Source organism: Mytilus californianus, unplaced genomic scaffold (genome assembly GCF_021869535.1).
Source record: "Mytilus californianus isolate M0D057914Y unplaced genomic scaffold, xbMytCali1.0.p SCAF_7, whole genome shotgun sequence".
Taxonomy (NCBI): domain Eukaryota; kingdom Metazoa; phylum Mollusca; class Bivalvia; order Mytilida; family Mytilidae; genus Mytilus; species Mytilus californianus.
In genome coordinates, this window is record NW_026262723.1 from 14,170,670 (window position 1) to 14,194,083 (window position 23,414).

Below are 23,414 nucleotides of genomic sequence, written 5' to 3' on the forward strand. Positions count from 1 at the left end.
TGTTTTTGGCTATCTCTTTCATAAATATATTCCAAGCTTCTAGGTAACACAGATAACTTTACTTTTGTATAGCTTAAGAATGCTAAGTACTAAATGTTTGCCCCATTGCCCGCAATGCTAGTTTTAGCAGTTATTTCCTTAAATGGCGTTTTTAATAAATTATTTATGGAAAAACTGCTGTTGTCTAATATGAGCGGAATATGTATTTGTGATTTTACTGCACTTAAATATATATGGTGCCATGGTTTTCTTGGTGTATTTTTTGGTTTTGTACCATACCTAATGATTTTGCTGAAAATTTCCAATAATTTTGATCAAAATAAAAAAAAAACTCCAGCCCTTAATCACTTTACATTTAAGGACAAATTTGTGCTTGCATGAAACTTTATTCATAATGCTTTCCAGGAGAAAAATAATTTATATAAATGATATAACAACCAATCACAGATAGGCAGCTATTTTTACCTCTTCGTCATGTTCCCTTCACGATTGGCTGCGCTTATGTAGCTTTATTTAGTATGTTGTAACCTTAAGTACTTTAACATTATTGATGAAAAACACATAACTGATTCAGTGTTATCTCCTTTACGCAGCTCTACCTCCTTATTAAGATATTATATTTGTTTTGTCTTATTCTGTTATGTTGTTGTTTTTTTTCAATACTTAGAAGTTTAAGCATGTTGACCAATTTTTTTTTTAATGTATTGATACAATGTATTTTATCAGTTCCTTAAAGTTCTTTTGAAATAAAATTATTTCACCATTGTTTACTTTATAGTTGTGAGAGCATTTTAGATTTATTCAGACAGATAGTATGAATGTTTGTTAGAGTTAACACCACTTTCTTTACAACATTCACACAATTTCATGTCAGTTAGTTGTATATATAATCTTATTATGATTATACATATTTGCCTCATGACAATTAAACATTTTTACCTCATGATGATGAAACATATTTGCCTCAGGATGATTAACATATTTGCCTCAGGACCATTCTACATATTTGCCTCTGGACAATTAAACATATTTGCTTCTGGACGATATACATATTTGCCTCTGGATGATTATACATATTTGCCTTTAGACGATTAAACATATTTGCCTCTGGACGATATACATATTTGCCTCTGGACGATTATACATATTTGCCTCTGGACCATTATACATATTTGACTCAGGATGATTAAACATATTTGCCTCTGGACGATTATACATATTTGCCTCAGGACGATTATACATATTTGACTCAGGATGATTAAACATATTTGCCTCTGGACGATTAACATATTTGCCTCTGGGCTATTATACATATTTGACTCAGGATGATTAAACATATTTGCCTCAGGATGATTAACATATTTTCTTTGGACGATTATACATATTTGACTCGGGACAATTAAACATGTTCGCCTCAGGACTATTAAACATATTTGCCTCTGGACGATATAACATATTTGCCTCTGGACGATAAAACGTATTTGCCTCTGGACGATAAAACATATTTGCCTCAGTACCATTACCATATCTGCCTCTGGGCGATTATACACATTTGACTCGGGACGATTAAACATATTTGCCTCAGGATGATTAAACATATTTGCCTCTGGATGATTATACCTATTTGCCTCTGGACGATTATACAAATTTGACTCGGGACATTTAAACATATTTGCCTCTGGAGGATTATACATACTTGCCTCTGGACGAGTATACATGCTCTACTGAAAACTTTTGGTGAACTCAAGTGTCCTGGAAGGGTGACCAGTGACACTCATCATCAATCTGATTAAAATACACATCCTGTGTCCATGCTTTGCTTACAAGGATTTGACAACATTCTGAATGGGCATGGAACTAGGATGATAATTGAAATTTTTTTAAAAGGATGATTTAAACTTCATCATTTGGAATTCTTGGTTGAAAAGCTTCCTTGTAAGTAGGAAACTATGATGGGAAACACAAACCCTGGTATATTGTGTGAACTTTGGACATATAAATATTCCCCATAATATGCAGGTACTGATGAAATGTTGCTACAGAGAATTAGCAAGTTCACAGTCATTAGGATGATTGAAATTATCTCTTGTCATAAAGTCTAGTTCTAAACTGACCCTGATTGTCCATTTCTAGATGTAAATGATGACTATAACTGAATTTGTGGTATCCTTTATTTCAGATTTTTTTTTGGTTTTCTTGTAACTGTTGAACTTCTGTCTATATGAAATTTCCCCCACTTGATAATGACCAGATAATGGAATTCTCTTTGTTTTATTTTGACCTTCTATTTAATATTAAGATCTTTGTTCCAAGGTTATACTGTGTCATGGGCAACAAGATGTGAGATGTTGTTAAAGGACTGAGATAAACTGAAAATGAGGTCATGAGAAGATGACCAAACTATGCAAACTTCACACAGACCAATGAACTATGAAAATGAGGTCAAGGTTAGATAATACATGACAGACAAACATACATCTAACAATCATTACATGCATCAAACATAGTTGACCTATTGCTTATAGTATCCAAGAAACAGACTAGACTAGAAAACTTCATGTTGACCAATGAACCATGAAAATGAGGTCAAGGACAGATGATACTTGCCAGACAGACATGTATACCTTACAGTCATTTCATAAACCAAATATTGTTGACCTATTGCTTATAGTATTTGAAGAGGAGGGTTGGGCTCCTACTAACATGTTTAACCCTCCACATTCTGTTTGTGCCTGTCCCAAGTCAGGAGCCTGTAATTCAGTGGTTGTCATTTGTTGTATATCATATTTGTTTTTTGTTTTGTACATACATCAGACAGGCAGATAGTTTTCTTGTTTGAATTGTTTATATTTATCATTTTAGGGCCTTTTATAGCTAGCTATGCAGTATGCTTTTTGCTCATTGTTGAAGCGCACATGGTAACCCATAGTTGCAAACTTCTAAGTCATTTGGAGTCTGATGGAGAATTGTCTCATTGGCAATCATACCACATCTTCTTATTGTTATACAAACACAAAAACTTAACATGAACCACGAAAATGCGGTTAAAATCAGATGAAACCTGCTGACTGACATGTTCACATTTACAATCATTCCACATATAGTTGACCTACTGCTTATAGTATCTGAAGAACAGACCTACTCATGTAGCTTTCACCTTGATCACTGATCCATGCAATGAGGTTGAGGTCAGGAAAACACTGTCTGACGAACATGTAGACTTTGTTATCCCCATGTCTTACATTCTGGGACTTTTCATGACTTTGTGGTAATCTACCTTAAACCAAATATTTTACCTGATACTTGATAGACAAATGAACTAACAGATGAATGGACACAAAAACCAGAAACAATAAACCCCCTAAGATCATAGGCATGGCATAATAGTGCCATTCCTACCTAGTTTGCCAGTAAAGTTACTTAACAGTACAGGAGTTTTGAGAGATTTTTCAAGGCAATAGCACACAATGACAAGGGATTAACCAAAAACAAAATATATTTTTTATATAACAGCAACATAAACAAGAACAGTTGAATAACATATCTCCAGATAATGACAATAATTGACAGTTTGTATAATTTGTTAAACAATCCCAGATAATGACAATAATTGACAGTTTGTATAATTTGTTAAACAATTCCTTTAAAACACATCTTCTTCGAATGATGTAACACGTCACATGTATAACAATATTTAAACTTACATAAGTTTTACAGTATCATTTCTAAAAACGCTATCAATTTTCAAACTTTCACCAGATTTCAGATTCTTGATACACTTGACTAGTTCTGACTTCAAAAATTTCAGAAAAAGACAGATGAACCTATACATTATTACATGTATGCTACAGTGTATGTTTAATGCTTATTAAAAAAAGATGTACAATAATTAGCTGTGCAACTGGAAACTGTTGTTTAACAACAGTGTACATACGGACATGTCTTGCCTGCTTTCCTGATTATTACTACTGGTATCACAAGAACAATGTGAAGATTCATGAAATGCAGTAAAGGTCAGAAGAACTTGGTCACACAGAAATGTAAACTAACAATTATCCTTTACAGCAATAACAGTTGACTGATAATCATTTTATCTAAGAAACTTACCTAATTATGAAAACTTAATGATGACAAAATAACCCTGCAAAAATGAGGTCAAGTTCAGATGAACCTTGCCAGACAAAAGTACACTTCACAATCATTCTATATGGCTAAGACTGACCTTATATCTGAGAAAAAATTTCACAACATAACATAGACCACTGAACCATGAAAATGACATCAAGGTCAGATGAACCCTGACAGATGGACATGAACACCTTACTATCGTTCTCAACACAAAATAAAGTTGACGTCAGTTATGGTATCTGAGATATTGACCTTAATACCAAAACTTAATTCTAACCACTGAACTAAGAAAATGAGGTCAAAGGTCATATGAACCATGTCAGATGAACATGTACACTATCCAACCATTCTATAGCCTAAATATAGTAGACCTATTACTTACCAATTGATCTATCACAAAAAACTTAATGTTGATCACTGTAACATAAAAATTAGGTTAATATAAGATGAACCCTGTCTAATGAACATGAACCTTGCAATATAATTTACCAAAAATAGATGACCTTAATTATGAAAAATAACTAAGGAAAAAAAAACAGCGATAAGAAAACCTAAACTGTTTTATATGTGGTCATAGAAACATGAAAACAAAGTCAAAGAGAACAGATACATGCCAGAAGAGATCTTCAGAACATAAGGCATCTGTATACAAGAATCTTTTTCCTACTGGAATGGAAAGGTTCATACAAATAGCTAATGATGTCCCTGCCTGATAATAATCCATTATGTCTTGTTTTAGTGAATATTGCAGGCTGAACAATAAATCCTCTATATAATCCTATTAATTTCTAAAATGTTTTGAACTGATATATATATATATATTTTTTTAATTTCTGGAATAATATTGGAGTTGTTAGTGGTGTTAGAATATAATTATAACAATATATGTAATATATATACTACAAAATGTTACATACATGTATGACACGGTTAGACTTCCTGAATTACATGAATTACATAGTATATATATATATATGTCATACAAAGCAGGTGAAATATATTCAGTAATAGTTAGCAATGTGTTTGATAAGATACAAAAAAAAAAAATAGATTTATCATGATTCTTTGTTTGCATAATGTTTATTCTGGATTTCCAAATTTAAAAAAGAAACATGTCAATCTCATTAAATTACTGCAGCAATCCCTAAAATGTTGTTGTTATAGCTCTGCTTTCACATTTTGTTTATTTTAATCGTACCAACCCCCATACCCGAGGTATCCAATTAAGAGATTCTATCGTATTGAAGATTTACCAGGTGTTGGTTCACTGTTGTTTGTATTTACATTTGTATTATAAATTTCCACTATTTAGGAGACCTATATATAGCTAAAAGACATACAACTGTAGATGTTAGTAAATTTCAATGTATCATCTTCAACAAAAGATGTGATCAATGATATGAAAAATGGTATAAATGCATCTTAAAAAACAATCTGTTTTTCTCAAATTAACTATTTGATTACACCAGGCCTGATCACGGGAAATTCATTAAGCACTTTACTCGCCATTCTATACAGTCACATACATGTATTAACAAATTCTAAATAACCTGTTATTACCATGATCACTTTAGATTCAAATGAAGACCAGTTCCATATTACGCATATCCTATGGATGAACAATTATTTTAAATACAACAAATACATGTACATGTAGATCTTCATCCAAACAAAAACATGCATATGTACTAAAAAAAAAAAAAGAGGACTCTTAAAATTGACATTAAAAATGTAAAAAATTAGATGAAAACGTTATGCATAAAGTTGTTCAAAGTTTTACTTATTAGGAAACTGGAAACCTTGAAATTAAATTTTGGCTGTTGTATATTATTTCCATACAAATTATAAATTAAAAGTTTGATATGTGAATACGTTTGTATTTTTAGCAGGAAGGAAAATATTTACCCATTGGAACATCAAATCATATACGAAGTTGACTTGACCAGTAAAATATGCATATATATAATATACATGAACAAGTCTAAATTGAAAACAATGTTCAAACCTATGATTGCGTTGGATAAAAACCGCAATTTATATACGTGTGCATGCAAAACAAATTTCTTGGTAGAGGGGTCTAAATACAGCACAAACAACATTTTTCAAAAGACCAAAAAAGTGAAAAACCCTGCGATATATATATTCATTCATGAAATGTTTATCTGCAAGAAGGAGATGAAACATTTGACAAACTAAAATCATTAAAACTGGATATACAAAATCAAGTTGATATTTAAAAAATAATTGTACATTGTATGATGATAATTAAAATGTATTTGGAATTTTCTCCTTTCTCATCGGAAAAAATAACACCGTTTTACTATATCCTGTCAGTCCAAAAAAGTTTTGAGGAAAAATTATGATACCACATTCAATATCTATAGCATATATGGCTTGCTGTGATTATAAAATAGGTGTTTATCTTGCCAGTACATTCCCATGATAGAACTTGATACATGATAATTTTGAAAGCTGTTTACTGAATGTACAAAACATTTGGGATGTCATGATTTAGAAGCTATATTATAAAACATTTAAAAACAATGTTTTTCATGTTTTTTAGGGACTATAAATAATACACTGTTTGAAAGCCTGGGAAAATTCATTCATTTTCTTTTTCCGATTTAGTGTTCATTTCTAAATTTAGACCGTCATGAAAAAAAAAACAAGTTTAAAACTTTAAACATACAAATCCTTAACATTGCACACAATTATTCAACTGCTATTCAGACATTTGACAAATTTTATGCTTTATTTGATTTACTTCTGCTTAAGTTTTTTGTTTTTTTCTTGAATTTATAATTGTGATTATTGAAAAATGGTCAAAAATAGGAGATTAATTAATGCAATCTCAGAAAATACAAATAGTGCTATAAAAAATTATGAATTATCATTTTTGTGAAAATCTATACTGCCACAATTTTTACAATGACAGACACATTGCAAAAATTTCTAATTTTACAATAACTTTATTAGATGAAATAATAATTGACTCTTTTTCTTGATAATCAAATTTTACACACTTTAGATGATCTGAATTATTAGTGAAACAAGACTGATATTTAATTCATATTTATCTGGCTAATATCTTTGATACTGATGACATTAGTTAAGGATCCTGAGATTAGATTCTGTGAGACAGTTATTATTGGGGTACCAGCTGTGTTGGAAGCTAGTAATGGCAAGTTGGTCATGGAAACAGGTTGAACATTTAATTTCTTCTTACTATTTGCTGCATTTGGTTCAGTTTTGATAGTTCCTGTATGTTTCATTTTTGTTGATGGTTTAGAATCTTTTACCGGACTGTTTCCAGTACTCTTCATTGATCCCATATTCAACAGAAGTTTTCTCATTTCTACGATGTCATGTGTTTCAACATGTTTTTGTAACTGGAGGCTTGTTTTAAATGTAGTTTCACAAACATTGCATATGAAATTGTCCTGATGGGTCTGCTGATGACGATGTAGCTTGTAGTTTGTCGGAAACTGTTTTCCACAGACATCACAAGTCGGAATGCCACGTTCATGTTTGCCTAAATGTCTCCTCAACAGTTCTTTATGTTTGAATTTTTTTGAACAGATATGGCACTGTTCAGATTTCTCTTTGAAATGAATTGCCCGATGTCGTTCCACATCTGGCTTGCTACGAAATGCTTTGTTACAGATAGTACAAATGAAAGGTTTCTCTCCACTGTGTATAAGTTTGTGCCGTTTCATATTTGTATTTGATGAAAAACTCATATTACAAATTTCACATGTCACTTTGACGGGATTGGTGTGTATCTTTCTATGATCTATCAGGTATCGCTCTATTTTGAAAGCTTTTCCACATATTTCACAAACGTGAGATTTTGATTCAACATGTGTAGTCTGGTGACGACGAAGGTTTGACATTGACATGAAACTTTTGGAACATGTTTCGCAATAGAAAGGTTTTTCACCAGTATGCGATCTCATATGTATTTCCATGTCACTATTAAATTCGAACCGCTTGTGACAAATTTCACATTCTAATTTCTTGTTTTGATCTGAGGTTCCATAATGTAAATTAAGGTGACGGTTCAAGTTAGAATTCCCACTTAATAAAACTTTGCAGATTGGACATTCCCGTTTCCTCCTTCCCATTGAAGTATGAACATTTATAACGTGCTCTTTTAAGTATCGTGGACAGACAAACCTTCGCTTGCATTCTGGACATTCATACTTTTTCTCAACAGAATGAAGCTGCTTGTGTCTTCGTAGATTAGAGATCCTACTAAACTTCTTATTACAAAGATTACAGGGATATGGACGGATTGCCGAATGAGATTTGATATGATCTTCTAATCTAGATTTCTGGGTAAATGTTTTGTCACAGAGGTTGCATTCATATTCTTTAGTATCTGTATGTGTAAGTTCATGCCTCATTAAGTTTGCACGGAAGCTAAACTTCTTGTCACAGTAGCTGCATTTGTATGGAATATTATTATGGAACTTGATATGCCTTGTCAGAGCCCTTTCTGTGAAAAAGTAATTTCCACACATGTCACATAGGTATGTTTTAGATGTCTCTTCTCCTAATGGATCTCCTTCATTGTCGGAGTTTACATCCTCATCACTTTCTATCACTTCTAGAAAATCATCAATGTCCAAATCATTACTTTCCTTGTACTTTTCAATAACTTTCATATGTCCCGAGACAGTCTGGCCGAGAGCAAATTTAGCAATGTACCACTGAAGGTGATTTTGCAAATAATCCCTGGAAACAAACCGTTTCTTGCATTCAGTACACTGAAATCTTTTTGGACCATGAAGTTGTATATGCTGTTGAAATCCAAGAACCGAAGTGAATGACTTCAAACAGACATTACATTTCAGACCTTCTCCACCAATGTTTTCCGGTGATGTTAAGATCTTTGATTTTAGCATATCTCTTTCCCGCGTTTTACCTTTAATGGAATGTGATTTCACATGTCTCCAATAGTTGGGATAATTTGTGTAGACTTTAGTGCATTGTGAACAATTGTACACTTTTTTCTCATTCAAATGTGACATGAGATGCTCTTCCAGATGCCAAGGGGATCTAAACATTTCTTCACAAGTCTGACATTTATATCGGACATCAGACCCGTGAGATTTCACATGTTTGTACATGGATGGTTTTAGTGTGAAAGTTTTTGAACAAAGGCCGCAAGTGTACGGTTTGCTACCTTTGTGTCCTCGCTTATGTACAAACAAAGTACCAATGTTTCCGAAACTCTTCTGGCAGATATCGCATTCAAAACGCATACCTTTCATTTCTTGAAGCGGTCGGCTGTATTTACATTTGTGCTTATCAAACAGTTTACTATTCAGGAATGATTTTTCACACAATTTACATGTAACTGGCTTTAAACCTGTGTGTGTGTATAAATGTATATCTAAACCAACTTTATTGGTGAATTTACGTTGGCAGTTGCCATAATTGCATGCATACAAAACCTTTGATGACTTTGCATTTTTCGATACAATCAAAGGTTGTGTTTCTCTTTCAAATATTTTTCTTCTCTTTTTAGGTTTCTCCTCTTGGTAATGAGTTTTAACAGCATTTATAACGTTAGCTGTAGCTTGAAGTAGACCTGATTCTTCAAAGGCAGTAGCTACAATATCACGAGTGGGAAGATACTCAGTTGTCTGCCCTTCTCCAGTTGGACCTATATTCTGACTTTGTAGACAATCTACTGACTGACCTTCTGCAATAAATGCACTCTCACTAGATGGTGCTAAAGAGTTATGAAAGGAGTTCAGCAGCTCAGGATCAATTTTACTATCATTAATATCTGTGTACATGTGTCCTTCAGTAATAATCGAACCTGACGTGTTGTAATAATTTTGATTATTAAAACCTGATGCAGATGGAAGCATCCCTTCAAATCCTTGCGTGTTTTGAATAAATTCCATGCCACTTTCCTGCACTGATTCAGTTTGCATTGGCAGAGCCTGCAATGACGGGTTACTAAAATTCATATTTTCCATATAAGTATCAATTGTCTGCATTATCTGATTACTAGAATCACTGGCAGAGTTTGGCATTTCTAAATTAACTGTACTATCATCTAGTATCTGTGGTTCTTCTTTAAATGAGTCCTTCTTTGGCGACTCAGGTAATACTATCTGCATGATCTTTTGACCATCACGGTCACATACTCTTACTGGCAATATTCTGTCTCCGATTTTAATTCCTTGTATCTCTGATGAAGGACAACCAGCCTGTGTCATCATCAGCTGTTGGAGGACTTCTGGATTGGATAAGACATTTTGAATGGCACTGTTGGACAAGGTTGTGTTATCCGAATTCACATCTGTCTCCATGTTTGTTTGTATTTTTATTATGATTTAAACTACTGTTGAATCACATCCTAGAAGAAGAAAAAATATCATTGTATGAAGTCTAGTGTTTCTACATAATTTGTTGAGTATATATATAATTAACAACCTGAATAATGCACCACATCTTATCATATCTATAGCAGTATCGCAAATTCTTATTTTTGAAACAAATTTGTAAAAATCTAGTTTATGTTAAGCATAACATTGAAATTAATACTGAGTTTATATCTACAATCTTCATGGTAATAATAGAGATTTCAAGTCAAAATCATAAGTTTGGTGAAGTGAATTTCAAATTGGTCATTATTAATAAGAAAAGAAATTGATTACGAAACTAAAAATCGTAGCCATTTTCTTTGTTTTCAGGTGTAAGGGTACACAGATTTTAGTTTTCTCAAATTTGGCCAAAATTTTGTTTTCTTGTTTCTTTATTTTTTTTAGATGCCAAAAATTAAAATGAAAGAAAAATTCTCATTTTCATAGAATTTGGTGTATTTACTTCAGAAACATTGTGTCAAAATTTTGTCACATTTCAATTAATTTTAAAAGAGTAATATGCTATTCAAATTTTTAGTCCAAAGAAATTAATGGAGTTGGTGCATTACTTTTGTTGTTGAGTATATGTTATATCAGTCATAAATACTGTAAATTCAGAAATTTTTGCATGTATTTATTATTGCGATTGTTGAAGAATGGACAAAAATGCGAGTTTAATTTTTGAGATTTCAGGAAAATCTATATACAGACATATGTATCAGATATCAGAATGCGAGTTCTTATTTAGCGATACTAGACTCATATTCGCATTAAAAAAACCTTGCAATAATTTCTGAATTTACAGTACACACATTTTTAGTTTTCTTGTAATTTTTTACTTTTACCCGGTATACCTCTTTTTTGTACATTAGCAAATATTTGACACACAAAACTATAAGTGTTTAGTTTGCAAATATCATTTTTTAACTGCAGCAAAATCAATTAAATCAGTGGTAGACAAGACAAGGAATGTAAAACTTGTACTGCAAGGCACATAACCTCTTTTACTCCTTTCTCATCCTGCAAAAACAATTTGAACTGTTAGCACTTGCTCACTCATAATCATGATAATACCCCACTATAAGCAATGGGTAAGCAGGATGAGGTCTACAGTGGTTCCCAAGTCTTTGAGAAATCAACTGGACATTTAGTCCAGTAAAGCATTCTTCTTAACTGGACCTGCAGACTCTTTTTTACAGGACATTCACACATATGATTTAGTCATTTGGTCCAGTAATGCATATCACTTAACTGGACCAAACCAATTATACTGGTCTTTGCCAAATGTCCAGCAACCTTGGGATTCTTGAGTAGATGAGCATTGAATTAGAAAATGCATTAAAAGGGTATTAGCTGCAATTTAGACAAAAAATTGAAATACGATTCTTTTTGTTTATAAAAGCGGAATATTGAAATAATATTTGGCTATTAGCAGTCAGTTTGGTTCAATTTGGTCAAAATAAGATCAATAAAATCACAAATGTATTATTGGTTTGTAAGCCAATAATTCAACCTAACTTAAGATTAATATTCATGTAACCCTAATTTGAACTTTAGCTGAAGATGGGTTATGCATGCCATAAGCTTGTTGTTCAGTTATCAAAAGAAAAGACTGTCAACATTGAAAAATGAAACAAGGGAGCCATTATAACAAAAAAAAAAACCCATTTCTTTGACCGATTTGACCCACAAGAAATCAACTATATATGTATTATACTATACAGGTAAGACCATGATTTTCATTTTATAAAATATATACAACATTATTAAAATCAGACCATGATAAATCTTAATTACGCAACTCCAGTGCTTTACGGTATTCTATGTTTTTTATCTTTACATCGGGTCAAATAACTATAGGCAGTCTTTGGAAGTAATCTCAATGGTTAATTAGATGGTGTTTAGTCTAAATATATGCATGAAATGCTGATAGATTATAATGTCCATGCATTGTTAATTGTTTCTTTTGGACTTTTTGTAATTTGATTTATGTTTTAGTATGTTATGAATCAAATATGAGAATTTAAGTCAATTCGGTGTCTGATTCACCTTGATCATGAATTTGACAGCTAATGACCCTTTAAGGTGTTCTGATACATATACATGTAGTTACTGAAAGGAATGTGACTTAAAGTTCATACATGGTTGATGAGCAACAAATCTAAAATGCTTCACATGGTAAACATGTACCATACTCATATGAGCAGGTTTTCCGCTGGCAGCCGCCATTTGGCATTTTGCCAAAAAGTAAAAAATTGTGGTGAAACATGAAAAAAAGTATTATTGTCAAAAGTTTTTGGCGAAAGAATAATAGCCGTTTGACATCGTCCATCTTGTTTATTTTTTTTCTGCCCTCTCAGACTTTTCCTTATTTTCAAAATTTCAATCTTGACAGAAAATCAATAAGCTGATTGCATTTTATAGCTATTGGCAATAACCTAATCAATACAAGGTCTTAATGGTATTGTTTAATAAAATTGTGAGGACAAATGGCTTTACATGTTGCTTAAATGAGTTGTTTTTACAACTTTTATAAAAAAAAATAAGTTTTGAAGTTTGCACTTCGCAATCATTTTATATTTCTGTTTAACTTTTAACGATGAACAGGAAAAGAAAGTTTTATTTAAACATCTACAAAATTAAGAAAAAATCATTGATTATATTTGAAGCCCCTCATGATCAACTTAACAAAAAAGTTCTGATAAATAGATTAAAGACACTATTGTTTCGACAAAAATGGGCAAAAATTATTCAAAATTTTCCTCTAGATACTATCTTTTGATTGTAAGAAGCTTCTATCCAAGTTTGGTAAAAATCCAGGATGGTTTATGAATCTAATAAATGTTTTAAAAAACTTTAACTGCAGAGCTGTATGTAATGTTAACTGGAAGAAAAACTAAGTCCATTTATAAGTAATATATAGAAAAACATGAAATTAATTTTTACAAAATTTCCTTCTACATACTTGCTTATGATCATAAACAAGCTTCTGTCCAAGTATGATAGAAATCCAGGATAGTTTAAGAAAGTTATTAAAATTTTAAAAACTTTAACCACAGAGTGAATGTAATGTTTCCTGGCAGAAAAACTAAGTCCATTTATAAGTAAAATACCGAAAAACGGAGATAAGTCACAGGCTTGACAAAAATTATTGTTCTAAATCAGTGTTAATTTATCAAAATGTTGATAATGAAATAGGGATGATGGATTTACCTACACTGCACTACAAAAGTCAAAAAGTCTGAAAAGACCAGTTTTTGTCTGAATTTGCATGAATTTTTACTCGACATTCTTAATTTGTCTGAATAATTTTTTTAAATTCTTGACATAGTATGAATTTGTCTAATAAGGTTCTTGATTTTTCTTGACAAGTGTCTTGACAATATGAACATTGCCTTAAAATTTCTCGACACTTCCTGTATCATCTGATAAGAGTCTGGATTAGTCTCGACCAATTCTTGACTGTCTTAAATTTGTCTCGATCTGTCTTGACATATTCTTGACATTCTTAATAATGTCTGAATATGTCTCGACATATTCTTGACATTCTAAATAATGTCTGAATATGTCCAGACACATTCTTGACAGTCTTAAATATGTCTTGACACTATCTCAACAGTATAAATTTCACATGAAATGTGGGTAAACGGACAGAAAGTCACAGGACAAAAAGGGACAGGACATAAAGTCACAAATTTGATAGGACAAAAAGTCACAAATAGTTTGTTGACAATTGTTTGAATATATAAGAGAACGGTCTTGAAATATTTTCTTTTTATTACATATATTCATTTTTAAGTTTAGGAAATTGTTCATAAGCCTTGATAAATGAAAATTTATTAAATTTGATCGTGCAAAGGATATATTTCTTGGCACCATGAAGCCATTTAAGGATCAAGCCTCTTTGACATTTTGTTTTCATAGCAATTATTTGATCATTATTAATATTTATTGCATAAATTTTAATTACAAAGTTGCTTTATAAATAATAGTTTAAGAAAAAAACCAAAATATTTCTTTTTAAATTAGTTTTTTCTTGTTCAAAGAAAAATAATCTCAAAACTGAATTGTGACTTTTTGTCCTGTGACTTTTTGTCCGTGACTTTTTGGTGCAACTAAGTTGGAATACCCTGAATAATCCCCCATGTAGTTTAATTTTGATTTTTTTTTATTAAACATTTAAGTAATTGTTTTCACTTGGAATATAATTCGAAGGTATTGACAAACAGCATTTAGATTTTTGCCGTTCGCAAAACTGCCAGTCAAATTTGTTTTACTAAAATAGGTGTCTTGTATCTCTTTTGGACCCCACAATTCATCTTTTGGGTTTGTGTGGGTAAAAAAATAGGGGGGGGGGGGGTTTGTTTAGGTCAAAGAATTTGTTCCCATCTTGATTCAAAAACCTTATTCATTTTTTAGAACAACCCAAAAACATTTTTTATTCAAATTTGAGTGTTGAATTTTATAATTTTTTATCAAAAATAAATATTTGTGATAACTCCTTCCTGAAAAGAAAAAAATGTTTAGATCTATATTATGCATGTCTGTTTGAGAACCATTTCATAAGACCGATGATTTCTGTAGAAATCATTGATGGGACCCATTATAAATACATTTTTATTATTATTCCTGGAGTAGATAATAATTTTCTTTTAATCTTTGGGAATTATTCAATTTGTTTTTATGTTAAAATAATTAACTTCATAATTTTGATGAAGAAAATCCATTTCAATTCAATTTTTTTTCATCAAAATGATGATTTTCATTTTCATCTATCAACAAACTTTTTAAATTGTAGTGGCATGGTCGGTCAACTGATAAGTTGTATGGCTGATTACAGGTAAAGCAATAACTTCTATTTGACAGTTGCATGTACTCTGTGGTGTGGAATCCCTTAATTTTATGGGGAACATCCTGTCCATGTGTAATACTTAATATATTCCAACAGATGACATTACACAAATTTTTCTTCTGTTAAATGAATGATTTGTATATCATCATAATTTGCTATTTATATAAACCTCATTTTGGTATAATAATTATTTACCATATCAACATTGAATATTATGAATGTAGAATGAAATATGTCTACAGTATGATTGGTTTGAATCATTTAATTTATAAGATTTAGGAATCAAAATTTGTAATTATTTAAAAACCCACATTGAAATTGTTTTATATCAACACACCCACATTTGAATTATTTTATACTTTAGATTTCATAGCCATATTTGCATTTGTAAAAATATTTATATACCCAAATTTTCAATTATTTTACATGCCCAACTTTTATTTTTGTTGTAAAGAAGTGTAACTTGAAACAACAGTATATCATATAAAGAGAAATAAAGATTAAATTTATATCATGAATATTGGTCATGATTTGTAAAACTCAGAACTGTCAAGTAAATTTAAGACACGATTCAAAATGTTCAGAATATGTCAAGCCATACTGAGAAAAAATAAGAATGTTGAGAATATGTCGAGAAATTTCAAGACAGTATTCAAATGTGAAGAATTTGTCAAGAAATTTTAAGACCATATTCAGAATGTCGAGAATATGTCGAGTAAATTTCATACAAATTTAATAAATTGAGAATTTGTCAAGAAAAATTAAGACACAAGTCATACTTTTGGAGAATGTCGAGTAAAAGTTCATGCAAATTAAGACAAAAACTGGTCTTTTCAGACTTTTAGACTTTTGTAGTGAGCTGGGACTCAATATGACATGAGACGATGGCACTGCAAATTGAAATTAAGCCTGTTTGCAAATAGTAAAATAAATTGGTGAAAAAAAAATTTATTTGGCAAAATAGGTGGCGAAAAGAAAATTGACCTAGAGGAAACCCTGCATATAAGATGTCAGTCTTCACCATGAACTTTTAAATCTACAGGCCCGCAGCTCAATTTTTTGAAAATTTTAGTCAGATTCTGTTGGCCTGTAGAGATGATTTTTGCAGACCCGAGAGCAATTTTACAAGCCTGGGCTGCTGGTCCTGTGGTTCAGCGTGAAGACTGGGATGTATGAAGCTCGATTCCAAATTTCAGAAAGTTCGGATTTGTAGTTTCAGAGAATAATGTGCCTAAAATTTCTTACAAGGTCATTATCATTTTTTTTATGTGTAAATCATATAGATATTTGGTTAAAAGGAATTGGCATGGTTGATGAGGGATGAATGTGAAAACATTGTACACAGTAAAGCATGCTCACATGAAGCCTGAAATCAAATTACAAGAATCTATAATTTGTTGTTCCTGAGAAAAATGCAATGGAAATTTCATGGTAGACAGACAGAGGAAAAACAGTATACCTCCTCCCTCAGAGTGGGGTTAAATTTAAATTACTTTGCACATTCATATCCAATATATTTAAGGTAGCATTATTTTCTGAAAATAAGTAAACTGAAATGTCATGAATGTAAATGCCTTTTTTGAGAAATGTAAGGGGAGATAATCCAAACATTGAAAAAAAATTGAATCCGACAATTTAACTTATAGAAGTAAAATTTAAATATGTCTTACATCTTATCATAGTAATAAGTATATAGAAATTACTTGTATAATAAGTTGTAATTACATTGTAAAATGGTGATTTTAAATCAAATCGTTTTTTTCCATCATTTTGAAAACTGATATAAACAGACAGATACTGTGAAGACCAAAATGATCAGAAATACAAATTAATTTTGATTTCACTTGAATTTAAAGTTGAAAATAAATACAAGTTGTTTTTATACATCCCTGAAATTTTCAAGTTTGTCGAAGTCAAAACATGCCTCAAATTTTTTGGCCTAGTTGGTGCAATTTTTTAAAAATAGAGTTCAAACGTTTATCTCATGAACTTTACTAAGAAAATGAAGAACTCCACTACTAATGGATGTTGAGTATATTGTAGCTCTGTCCAAAGACTTAAAAAATTATTCCCCAAAGGGTAATAAAAAAGCAGAATTTTGAAAATAATAGACAACTGAATAATTCATTAGCCATGAAATTGTACTCTTATGAAGAGTAATTCAAAGACATTTTCATAGATCTTATCTTGGGCAAGGTTAATTATTTTTTTCTTACCAGGTCAGAATATTCATTTCAAAAATTGTCATTCCCCCACCCCTGATTATCAAATGTTATCCCCTTGAATAGAACGTAGTGGTAAAACCAGCTAAATCCTTCTTGAATTATGTGGCAGTCAAATCTGAAAATGGCGTCAGACTCAGAATCCCAAAATGGAATACAACTAGCTCTTAAAAGTGCTGTGATCATATAGTTTAGAACTAAACATTTGAAATTGCAGGCAATTTTCTATTTCTTTATATTTATTACATTGTTTTTTCCCTGGCCCCTTATATGGTCTTGGGGCCTCGGTGGCCGAGTGGTCTAAGTAGTTACTACTGTAATCACTAGCCAGTCAAAACTGATGTTGTGAGTTCGAACCCCTCTCATGTGGGTGCACTCGACTCTAATCTTAATTGACTAGGATTGTCAAGTTTTCCTATCGAAGGTTGGTGGTTTTCTCCGGGAACTCCGGCTTCCTCCACCAATAAAAAATGGCCGCCACGAAATAGCCCAAAAGCGGTGCTTAAAAGTGGCGTTAAAACACCAAAAATCAAATCTTATATGGTCTTACTAAGAATTCTTATATCATTTTTAATTGCTCTGTGTTTTGTTATGTCTGTTTTGTTTTACTTACGTCATTCTGTCAAACTTTTCATTATAGTTTTTATAAGACTTTTTGGACTGGTTTATAAATTGTCTATATATTCCCTAATTGTAATGTTACACCACTGTCCCAGGTTAGGGGGAGTTGGGGCCAGCAAACTGATTAACCCCGCCATATACTGTATGTGCCTGTCCAAAGTCAGGAGCCTGTAATTCAGTGGTGGTTGTTTTTTGTTGTAAATCGATTTTGTTTTTTGTTCATTGTTTTGAACACATATCAGGCCATTAGTTTTCTTGTTTGAATTGTTTTACATTTTTCGTTTCGGGGCCTTTTATAGTTGACTATGTGGTATGGGTTTTGCTCATTGTTGAAGGCCGTTAGGTGACCTATAGTTGTTACTTTGTCATTTAATTAGTCACTGGTGGATAATTGTGTCATTAACATTCATACCATATCTTCTTATTTTTATAAGCCAACTAAAAACTCTAACTGTATTGATTTATAACCCTTTATTTCACTCCACACAATGACAGAATCCATATCTATTTAATTTTTTTGAATTCCCATAGATCGTTATGTTCATGCTATTCATTTTAACCTATATATGCTGATATTACACCTCTGAAACACAAAACACATTAGATTTTTGTGTTTCTAGGATGCTAGGCCTTAATTAAAAAATTTCAAACTGCAGAGGGTTATTGTTTTTTTTTAAACTGAGTACTCTGCCCTTTTTTCCATTTGTTATGACAACCTTTTTGTATGTTGCTTAAATCCTTTATGATTATCTGAATGCTCTCTGTTATGTTAAAGTTATTTATATCCAGTTAAAGTTCACAGGCATTTGTCTCAAATTTTTTTTCCCTATATACCTTAATATAACACAAGGTACTTAACTTGCATTTTTTAAAAATGTCAGCCAGTCGTGAAATTCCGTTATATGCCGATTTCTCGGTTGTCAACTCCACTAAAACTTGTTATGTCGTAAATCTAAATTGATTTTACTACACAATGGTGTATAACACGCCTACTTTTGTTGTCAGAATCATCCGTAGCAATCCTACCCAAGTATGTCAATCGTAATTATTTCATCTACCGACGCCAGATTGGACACATACGTCTCGCAGTAAAAGGTATCTTCCCACTCTCTTTATATATCTCAGTTTCTGATTGGTCAAATTTTATGGGAAGGTCTAAATATTTCTCAGACTTAACTTATCTTATTTCATTTCATACGCAAAGTCCAGAGAGAGTCTTAATAACATTGATGTAATGGGAAAATTTGTGTCTAAAAAAAGAAACTTGTAACTTATTAGACATACCACAAATAACACTTGTGAGATTTTTTTTCACGGTATCTTATACAATTTTACTAACTGGGTGATAAGTTCTATTCAGACAAGAACTAACAAGTTTTTATACGACCGCAAGAATTTTTTGCGGCTGTATATTGGTATGACAATGGCGCCGTCGTCCGAAGACACATTGGTTTTCGCACTCTAACTTTAAGTGAATGGATCTCTATGAAATTTTACCATAAGGTTCAATACCACAAAAGGAAGGTTGGGATTGATTTTGGGGGTTATGGTACCAACAGTTAAGGAATTAGGGGCCAAAAATAAGCATTTTTGTAACTTCCAGACATATTTAAAACTTGTGTGTTAGTGTATGGATCTCTCTGACATTGTACCACAAGGTTCCATATCACACAGGGAATGCTGGGATTGATTTTGGGGGTAATTGCCTCAAAATATTAGGAATTAGGGGCCAAAAAAGGGGCAAAAAACAAGCTTTTTTCTAGTTTCATGACAATAACTTGTGTGTAAGTGTATGGATCTTTCAGAAATTGTACTACAAGGTTCCATATCACAAAGGGAAAGCTGGAATTGAGTTTGGGGGTAATTGCCCAAAACGTTTAGGAATAAGGGGCCAAAAATAAGCATTTTTCTAGTTTCCAGACAATAACTTGTGTTCAAGTGTATGGATCTCTCTGAAATTGTACTGCAAGGTACCATACCACAAAGGGAAGGCTGGGATTGATTTTGGGGGTAATTGATCCAAAATTTTAGGAATGATGGGCCAAAAAAGGGGCAAAAAAACAAGCATTTTTCTAATTTCAGGACAATAACTTGTTTTCAAGTGTATGGTTCTTTATGAAATTGTACTACAAGGTTCCATATCACAAAGGGAAAGCTGAGTTTGGGGGTAATTGCCCTAAATGTTTAGGAATTTGGGGCAAAAAAGGGGCCAAAAAACAAGCATTTTTCTAGTTTCCAGACAATAACTTGTGTTCAAGTGTATGGATCTCTCTGAAATTGTACTGCAGGTACCATACCACAAAGGGAAGGCTGGGATTGAGTTTGTTGGTGATGAATCATAAGGGGGTTTAAAAAATTGGGGGGGATTTTTTTTCTTTAAAATTTTCCATTTTAAATTGGTTATTTCTGATTTATATATAAAAGCAAATATTAATGATATGGTTTGAATAGGTAAATTAAAAAAAATTTAAGTTCTTAGACCACATTCATTCTGTGTCAGAAACCTGTGCTGTGTCAAATATTTAATCACAATCCAAATTCAGTGCTGTATTAAGCTTGAATGTTGTGTCCATACTTGCCCCAACTGTTCAGGGTTCGACCTCTGCGGTCGTATCAAGCTGCGCCCAGGGGAGCATTTTATTTTAAAATTATTTTTATAATTAATCATTTACTGCGAGTATTGTGTATCCAATCTGGCGTCGGTAGACGAAATAATTACGATTGACATACTTGGGCAGGGGTTAAGAAATTTTGTTATAGCTCACTAGCCCAGGGCTAATTGGTGGCAGGATTTTACTAGCCCTGTTGGAAGAACTACTAGCCCAACAAAACTGACCTGCTAGCCCGAGTATGCCTTACAAATCCAGAGTTTGCTGCATAATACAATGAATTCTATAAACTTAACAATCTTTATCTGTTGTACAGTAGATTTTTGCAAATCGGATACCCAAAACTTATGTCAGCAAAAAAATATCCCATTAGCAGATATATTCAATTAATCGATAATTGTATATTCATTGAATATTCTGTAATAATGAGTTGACCAAATCCTGAGATGGTACAAGTCTTGACCACTGCTGTACATGGTTATATAAAAGGATTGGAGTGATTTTTATCAGATACATTATAAACGAGGTACAGTAATATCCATATTTACATTTATGAGGGTCGTAATGAGGGTTCCTTCATGACGAATAACGGTAAAAAATCTTGCCAAATGACGTTAACGGTAATTTTTGGTGCATGACGATAAAATGTACACTTTCTTTAGCGGTGGTCAAGACTTGTACCATCTCAGGATTTGGTCAACTCATTATTACAGAATATTCAATGAATATACAATTATCGATTAATTGAATACATCTGCTATTCATGCTACTGGGATATTTTTTTGCTGACATAAGTTTTCGGTGTCCGATTTGCAAAAATCTACTGTACAACGGATAAAAAAATCGACTGATTTTGACGAATCACGTTAAATTTTTTCCAAAAATAACGGTAACGATAATTATTTGAGACCTCTGACGAGTCACGATAAGGATATTTTGACGAATCACGCTAAAATTTTAACCAATTTGACGCTAACGGTAGCCGTAAATGACCGTTTGACGCCTGACGGTAAAGGGCATTACTACCCTCATTTATCACAGGTAAGCTAATTGTGGGCTATAAATAGATTACAAACTGAGTACAGTCTGTAAACTGAAATTGTATTTGTTATAAATTTTATTTCTTTAAAAATCAAATTTATTTGAATATCAATGAAGATAATCATGATTGATGAAATATTATTGCATCGAGTTTAAGTTTTCTGAAGACTGTTAATGTTTAAATCATGGTTCTGAAGGCTTCTTCACAGTATGTAAACAAAAACAAAATGGTGTCCATAACATGTGCACATGTTACAAATTTATATCTGACAAAAGTCAGGTTTCTCCTGTCAAAAGGGATTCACATTTATGTTGCAATAAATTATTCAGAAGGAGGTACAGTCCGGTTACATTATATTTCTCTGGTTGCATAAGCAATGTACAATACCCCCTGTACTGACAAATCGATACTGTAAGTACGGGATCCACCCCGAGTTATTTGTTCTATTTTAAAACTTGTACAAAATCAGTTCAAATTCTGGGAATCCCGGATGATGTAGTTCATGTAGTTGAATCTGTTCTAAGATAGAATAGTGATGTGTGGATTTTCCTCTTTTTATTTTGGAAACGCCAAGATTGCATATTGGGTTACAAGTTTTGGTTGCCCGAGGCCTAAATGCTGAGTCCCGGGCGTCAGGCTAGTGGATTTTTTAACCCCTGTTGGGTAGGATTGCTACGGGTGATTCCAACAACAAAAGTAGGCGTGTTATACACCATTGTGTAGAAAAATCAATTTAGAATTACGACATAACAAATTTTAAAGGGGTTGACAACCGAGAAATCGGCATATAACGGAATTTCGCGACTGGCTGACATTTTTCAAAAATGCGAGTTAAGTACCTTGTGTTATATTAAGGTATATAGGAAAAAAAAATTCGAGACAAGTGCCTGTGTAGAAGTTGTATTCTTATATGTAATGTTTACTAAACCGAATCTAAATAAAACTGTCAACATTGGCTTCATGCTACTTTCACTTTCGTTTTGCAAAGATCTTCTCTTTCTAACGCATGCGCTTTCTATCTTCCGCGTTTGCAAAATAAGGTTTCCCTGAGATCATCATTTTTATGTGAACGATAAAGATTATAAATGCGTATTAAATAATAAAGGTGAATTTAGAGAATACATGTTTTACCAGTAAACACACTATCTTGGTATAAAATGAAGAATTATTCTGGCTGGTTGCATAAATCGCTGAGGGAAGAACAGGATCGAACAACACAAAATGGACGTCGTTCGGTAATGGTCGGCTATAATCCGGACCTATAATCACGTGATCCCGATCCGTGTTTGGTTACTCTGTCACCACAGAATGTTTTGACATACCGCCCGAATAGAAGTTCCTTCATAATATAAGTTCCAAATGAAAACAATATTCTGGAATATTGTTTCCACTGGAATAAATATTACAGTAAATATACGTTGTCAACACGATGCGCGACGTTGTCTAAGAGGTCCCTGAGAACAAATTTACACTTTAAAAAAATAGTGGCGTAGGAGCAGACTGAAAAGTGTTTGTGTGTGTGCGGGAGGGGGTCAAACTTCTGAAAGTGACAAGCAT

At 32.3% G+C, this 23,414-nt stretch overlaps 1 protein-coding gene across 1 annotated transcript; it reads right to left on the bottom strand.

Moving 5' to 3' along the window:
• Nucleotides 1-3,478: 3,478 nt before the first annotated feature.
• Nucleotides 3,479-23,095, bottom strand: LOC127707430 (zinc finger protein 420-like). Its single transcript, XM_052211946.1, has 2 exons — nucleotides 22,989-23,095; nucleotides 3,479-10,504 (listed from the first exon to the last, which is right to left on the bottom strand). Exon 2 carries the CDS (start codon nucleotides 10,455-10,457, stop codon nucleotides 7,191-7,193), a length of 3,267 nt encoding a protein of 1,088 aa, XP_052067906.1. The 5' UTR covers nucleotides 10,458-10,504; nucleotides 22,989-23,095; the 3' UTR covers nucleotides 3,479-7,190.
• Nucleotides 23,096-23,414: the final 319 nt, after the last annotated feature.